Source organism: Parasteatoda tepidariorum, chromosome 9, assembly GCF_043381705.1.
Source record: "Parasteatoda tepidariorum isolate YZ-2023 chromosome 9, CAS_Ptep_4.0, whole genome shotgun sequence".
In the NCBI taxonomy this organism is placed as follows: domain Eukaryota; kingdom Metazoa; phylum Arthropoda; class Arachnida; order Araneae; family Theridiidae; genus Parasteatoda; species Parasteatoda tepidariorum.
Genome location: NC_092212.1, coordinates 9,461,756 through 9,468,626, shown reverse-complemented (window position 1 = coordinate 9,468,626; position 6,871 = coordinate 9,461,756). Strand labels below are relative to the sequence as shown.

Here is a 6,871-nt window from a genome sequence, read left to right as displayed (position 1 = left end):
AACACAAAATAATTAAATATTTGGATACGTGCAATATTTTTCTGATCAAATAGAACTATGAGCTAGAAATTATTACTTATGTTATCTTCGAAATATTTGATAAGTGAATCATTTATAGTAAAATTTAAAACAATAGCTAACGTTTGACCAATCAGAAAATTCCATTTTGTTTTTCGCTCATCCCGCTTGAACGGTTAGTCATAGAATATTCTAATGACGACAGTGAGCTTCTAACTGTCTGTATGTCGAATTTCACCGCCTTCGTCTGGATGGTTTAGGAATCTATAATGAACACACACACACGCACATTCACAGAAAGACGTTCATTCAGATATATATATGGATATAAATGAACTTTAAGAGTAATTTTCTTTTACTGAAAATATCATATTATCACCCAATTATTGCAGATGATTCATTCGAAAATTCGAATTTGTACACTTAAAACTACCTTACTAATTTTAAAAGTATAATTTTTTATAAATGATTGAGACCCTTTGTTGAGTTGCCAGACTAGCCACACTAAGCCAAAAAGAGTTAACAAATGTGTATCCTCGTATACGGCAGGTTAAGGAAAGCATACTTTTCTTTTTGATAATAAAAATTCAACAGTTCTCTCTTAGTAATGCTTTAATGTAAAAATATTAATTTAGGTTTCTGATTTTCGTCACTTGCCTATTCATCGCAGTTAATTGCCGGGATGCAGCGCAAGAAAACATATTTGAATTAAGCAATCGCTCTTGGACTAGAGACACAATGAATTTTTGCTACGATTTGTGTTATTAATGATGCAACAATGGTTTTTATTATTTTTATTTTTCATGCATTTCCATTTATTTAGACTTCTGTTTGTTTCCTGGAAAATGAAAAAAAAAAAATAAATAAATACAAGACTAAATTCAATATAACACCAGTTTATACAAAGATACATTAAATCTTGAATTTAAAATATTTTAATGAAAAAAATGGTTAATATTTACATATAACTGTAAATGTATTGCTTTACATTTGTAGCTCTTTTTTTAATTTTAATTTTTGATAAGATGTTTCCTTTTTGCATAAAACTCTAAATTTCCAGTTGCACAATTTTGAAGAAAAAAAAAGGAGTTTTTATATATTTTTTATTTTTATTTACTTTTTAATTGACTGAAAAGTAAAAGTTCAGTTAAAACAGGCGCTACTTTAAGTTTCGAAATCAAACACAATAAACGTACTTTCACCGAATATTTTACCTTTTTAGATGGATTATGACTTCTAATCCTTAAAACAAAGGCCGTGGTCAAAATCTGGGGAACATGGTCCAAATAGTTTGGACAGGAGGTCCGAAGATTAGAACTCTTGATGCTAATTTTATATTTTGGGTATTTCGCCATATCTCAAAAACTTTTAAAGCGAATTGAAACATTTTTGTGCACAGAATTCTAAAATTTTTTTATCCAAATATAATTTCATGCAAAAAAATAATTTTTGGGAAATATTTTTTATTTTTATTTTATTAAATAATAGTCGAAAAACGTTTAAACTGTAAGGTATACAGTTTTCGACATCATTTTAACAAATGTAAATTTAAAATGACGAAAATCGAATTTTTAAAAACTATCACGTGTTTTGTAAATCAATTGCACCCGCATAAAAGTGTGCCAAAGTTTCGCCATTCTGCCAAAATTTGCAGAGAAATTTTGATTGCTAATTGCAGAAATATTCTATGCACCCATATCCATACTAGACCCATCTCTTTTGCAAAGTGCGGGGGGAGGGATGGAGCACTGGTTATAAATATCCAAATAAAGCTTTCGTTTAAAACGACTGCATGGTTCACTCACGTTTAAAAAGTAAACAGTTAAAAAAGAATGAAAAGAATTTTGTGTTGTTTTATTCTGATATGAACTTCATTGAAAATGGAGAACAAGCAATTTTAAAGAATGACTGAAATATTACTTAATTCTAATGGGAACTTCATAGAAATAAAAACGAGCATTTAAAAGAAAATCGCTGCTAAAATATTTATTTTATCTCAACTTCATTGCAAATAAAAAACAAGCAATTGAAAATAATGACTAAAATACTACTTAATCCTGATGGGAACTTCATAGCACATTAAAAACTAGCATTTAAATAAAAATGCTGAAATATTACTTTGTCCTGACAGGAACTTCATAGCAATTAAAGAGATGCTCTTGAAAAAAAAAATTAAAATATTTATATATCCTAGTAGGATCTTCAAAGCAAATAAAAAAAAGCAGTTGAAAAGAATGACTAAAATATTACTTTATCCTGATAGGAGCTACTTAGAAAATTAAAAACAAACTGCTAAAAAACTACTAAAATATTTAGTTACCCTGATGGGAACTTCACAGTAAGTAAAAAACAAGCAGTTGAAAAGAATGACAAAATCAATCCTGATAGGAACTTCATAGCACATAAAAAAACAAGCAGTTTAAAAAGAATCCTGATATATTACTTTGTCCTGATGAGATCTTAGAAATTAAAAAGAAGCTTTTTAGGAAGAAAAAAAAAGACTAAAATATTTATTCATCCTGATAGGGATTTCACGGCAAATAATGAACAAGCAGTTGAAAAGAATGATGAAAATGTTAGTTTATCCTGATGGGAACTTTATAGCAAATAAAAGAAGAAGAAAAAAAAACAAGCAGTTAGGAATATTGCTGAAACATTACTTTAAACTGATAGGAATTTCATGGAAAATAAAAACAAGCAATTGAAAAGAATGACTATAAAATATTACTTTATCTTGATGGGAACTTCAAAGCAAAGTTTAATGCTGTTGTCTGTTAATCTGGAACTGTCGAAATACTCTGTTCTAATTCTCATAGATATCTAAAGAAAAACAACTTCTAAGATTATTCATAAAAAATTAGGTTATGCATTAAAAAGTAATAATTAACTAAATAATAAATAAAAATAAGTTTTTAGTGCTGAATTTTAATTTTATAAACTACTTAATTTTTTTTGCCGTTGCGATTTTTTATACTAATCAGTTTAAGTGAGACAATTTTTTATGCAGAAAAATGTGTTGTAAACCAGAAAAAATATACTATTTAATCTTTAGAGAATAATTAATTTCGGCTTACAGTTGCTCGAATTACGCTCTAATTTGTAAATGAAAATATGTAATCATTTAAAGCATTTGATTCAAGACCCGAAGTTTCATCGATTAGAAACGAAGCATGGTGAAAAGTACGGAGATGCGAACTGTTCCAAATTCAGTTAAACATTTGCGAATTAAACATTAAGTTAAACATTAATTCATCTTTTTTAAGGGGCTATGTAACACTTTTACGAAAATATTGCTTCTTGTTGGTTTTGGAATATCAATCACCGATTTCAAATACCGAGTAATTTTCTAGACTACCTCAAGAAGACAATCGAATTTGGAAGCAATTAAAACAATCTTTCCAGAATTCACGTTTTTTTTTTCTGCTTGAAACTTCAGATTTGTAATATACTTCTTTTTAACACTGAAAGCTTCAATTATCATTACAATTCAAAACGTTTCATGGAATACAAGAGTTTCACTACCACTTTGAATATGAAAATGAAATCTTCCTGTTAAACCAAAAGAGTTAGATGTTAAATAATCCTACTGGTGTCGTCCCCAAAAAATATACAGTATGATTAAAACTAGTGTGGTTATTCAACCTGGAATCCTGGGTCACCACTGTAACAGAGCTCATGCCATAATTTTCTCCCATTAATTATTTTCCTATTGTATATATCTATTTTATTTTTATCTTATTTTCTATTAAATTTGCGTTGAGTATTGTGCGTTATAAATACGTATAAATTTTATATTTAACCCAGACCTTCCTTAATATTATCATTATCTACACCATTTATTTTATATTGATTATTATATTGTCGTTTAATTATACCCCATGCCACTCTTCATTTCATGATTGTTCATGTCACACGAACCCCCTCTCGATTATTTTGTGCTGAGCACTCCCTCTTCCTCCCATCTCCATTCCTCCTCATGATCGATTTGTTACCACCGACGAATCGGTTAATGTCGCTTCGTGGCAGCGCACCGAGATTTATACGATTTCTACTATTCTACCTTTTGGAAATCAAATAAAAAACATTATACTTTCACTTCACTTATCAAATAAAGTTGGGTACCTGATACAAATATGGCCTTTTTCCCGGGACCCGGGTACAGAGGAAATTTTAACTCCCTTCTAAGATAACAATTTTTAGCTCAATATTTGGGCATTTAAATTAACTATAAAAAAAAATAATTGATAATTGTTTTGTGTTCGAATTCTAAAAAAAATGTCTACTTCAAGCAAGGTTAGACATTTCCTTGGTGAAAATTGTTACCAAATTATCCTTTATCCATCTCCCCGTAGAAGAAATATACCGCCCTATTGCTGACCGCCGATGGACAAAATTTTTGGTTTCAAATATCTCAGTGAACAGAATAAAATAAAAAATTTAGAAATAAAAACGCCGCTAAATTAGAGATAAATAGTTAACAGGTAAACAATATATTTTATTAGTTTTATTTTAATTTTTAAATTATTCGAATCATGAAGTTAAAATTGCAAATTCGAATTCTTGATTGCCATTTCGTGAGGTTCCGAACCTGGTTAAAGTTTATATATATATCTGNTTTGTTCACTGTTGGGTTTTGCCTAAATTATTGAAATAAATCATGGTTAATATAATTATATATATATATATATATTTGCTTAGTTGTTAATGCTGGGTGTAATAATGGATAAATTTAATTCATAGGTTTGAAGAAGTCTTGTTTTCGCCAAATCAAGAATTTATAAAAAGCATCTACTACTTCAGAGCACTTACTTCGGGAAAGATGTTTCGGACGGGAAGATTCAAGACGTGTGAATATGACTTTCCTTTTTGAAATCCGATTTGTGGGTCACAGTTTTCTCCGTCCTCTGTGGTCACTTCCGAGCACACAGGCTTGTCCTTCGTGTATGGCATCCTAACGCGACCCATCACACCCGAAACTCGAACAAGCATGTTCTTTACATTTTCTTGTAAAGCTTTAAAAGAAATATCCATATTACTGTTAAAAGAACAATTCATATTGTCATGAGAAGAAACATTCATATTGCTATGAAAAGAACCATATTTTTTACTATGAAAAGAAATATGCATATTACTTCGAAAAAAAACATGCATATTGTTAAGAAAATAAATAAATATACATATTACTATGAAAATAAATCTTCACAACATCCAACCTCCACTGAACATTATAGCCTTGTTACCACGACTACTCTACTCAGTTTATTGAAAGGAAATGTTCTAAAAAAATTTTCCCCGACATAATATTTTTTGAATTTAACTGTCAAAAATGTCTTTAGAAATTTCCACTATGCTTTATTTAAGAACTATGTTTAGCACAGTTTTGAGTTCCATGAAGAATCCTAATTTTTAAAAAAATTAATCTGTTTGAAAATTAAGTAATTAACTAACGTACTTCCTTCTCCTATGACTATCCACACATTAATGGGGAAAGCATGCAAAGTGTTGTTATAGGTTATGAGTTCTGCTCTATGCCACCTGCAGCCAACCCATTTCTTTCACAAGTTGTAAAACTTTTTTTTTAATTAACTGGAAGTTGACAACTTATCCGCAAAGCAATTTAAGTTATTCCACCGAGAGCCGAGTCGGTACTTCATTATTTCAATTCATATCGGCTGTTCCTCACTAAGCCGAAGTGTTTTTTTTAAATTGAATCGATGTAGTAGAGCCGCGAAGGCTCAGGGGATGGAGCGTTCGCCTTCCAATGCGGCGAACCGGGTTCGAATCCCAGTCGTTACGATTTCCGCATCCGGCTTACACCACCCACAGTGATGACGTGAAATATCCTCAGTGGTAGACGGATCATGGGTTAGAGTCCCCTTGCCGTTAGGCTAGCCGTGGGAGGTTCTCGTGGTCTTCCTCTCCATGTAACGCAGATGCGTGTTAGCTACATCAAAAAGTCCTCCACGAAGGCAAATTTCTCCTAATACTCGAACCAGTATTTCCCTTGTCTTCTGGATTGGGTTCAAAATTACAAGGCAACGGAGTTGAACATTAGTAGTCGTAAACCCATGAAATTGGGTCGGCTGTTCAACGACGGTTATAAAATAAAATAAAATTGATGCAGTAATCAAAGAATGAGTTATTTAAATTATTTCTTTGTTGCATTTAAGCCAGTATTTGATCTTACCTACTTCGCGTATGGGAATTTCAAATCTTAAATAATTTTTGCTTTGAAGGTTATACTGATTTCCCTTAAAACAAATTTTTTTTTTATTTATTTATTTTTGTTTGTTTGAATGCGCCAGTTTATAAAGAACGTATAAGATTGTATAAGTTTATATTAAGAACATATAAGGCTTTACAATACTCGAACATTAGAAAAAAAATGCTTCCCAGGTGTTTTCGGGATTAATAAAAACGTTTTCAACTCCAGGTAAAGGGATATACTTACTAAATTTTGTGGTCATGTAATATGTGTAACCTTTCACCAAAGTACAGTTGCTACCACTAGGACAATCAGACATTTCTAGGGTAACATTGCTCGAGCTATTTGTAATCCCTGTAAGAAATTGTAATAAAAATTAATAAATAAATAAAATTTTCAGCAACGCGTTAAGGCCTGGTTTCTTAGGACAGGACGCCGTCAGCTGGAAATCAGTGCTAACCTTTGATTGGTCCATTTGTGAGTTTGATAGTATACGTCATCGAACGCTCATCTTGAACTACAATTGACGTCCAACTCAACTGCATTTGGATTACAACGTGACGTTAACCACAGAAGCAATGGCGGACAACATCCAACAGCACATTGAAATCAGCCAAGATTTTGATTTTGACATTAAACATAGCTTCT

At 31.0% G+C, this 6,871-nt stretch overlaps 1 protein-coding gene across 1 annotated transcript in view; it reads right to left on the bottom strand.

Annotated features, from left to right (window-relative positions):
- Positions 1–797: 797 nt before the first annotated feature.
- Positions 798–6,871, bottom strand: part of LOC122271136 (NPC intracellular cholesterol transporter 2 homolog a-like) — a 10,037-nt gene continuing 3,963 nt past the window's right edge. Inside the window, exons 2-5 of the mRNA XM_043051333.2 lie at positions 6,470–6,577; positions 4,828–5,030; positions 2,747–2,838; positions 798–856 (exon numbers count right to left, since the gene is read on the bottom strand). Coding sequence (XP_042907267.2) covers positions 838–856; positions 2,747–2,838; positions 4,828–5,030; positions 6,470–6,577 — 422 coding nt within the window. The 3' untranslated portion in view covers positions 798–837. The remainder of the gene's footprint in view (positions 857–2,746; positions 2,839–4,827; positions 5,031–6,469; positions 6,578–6,871) is intronic.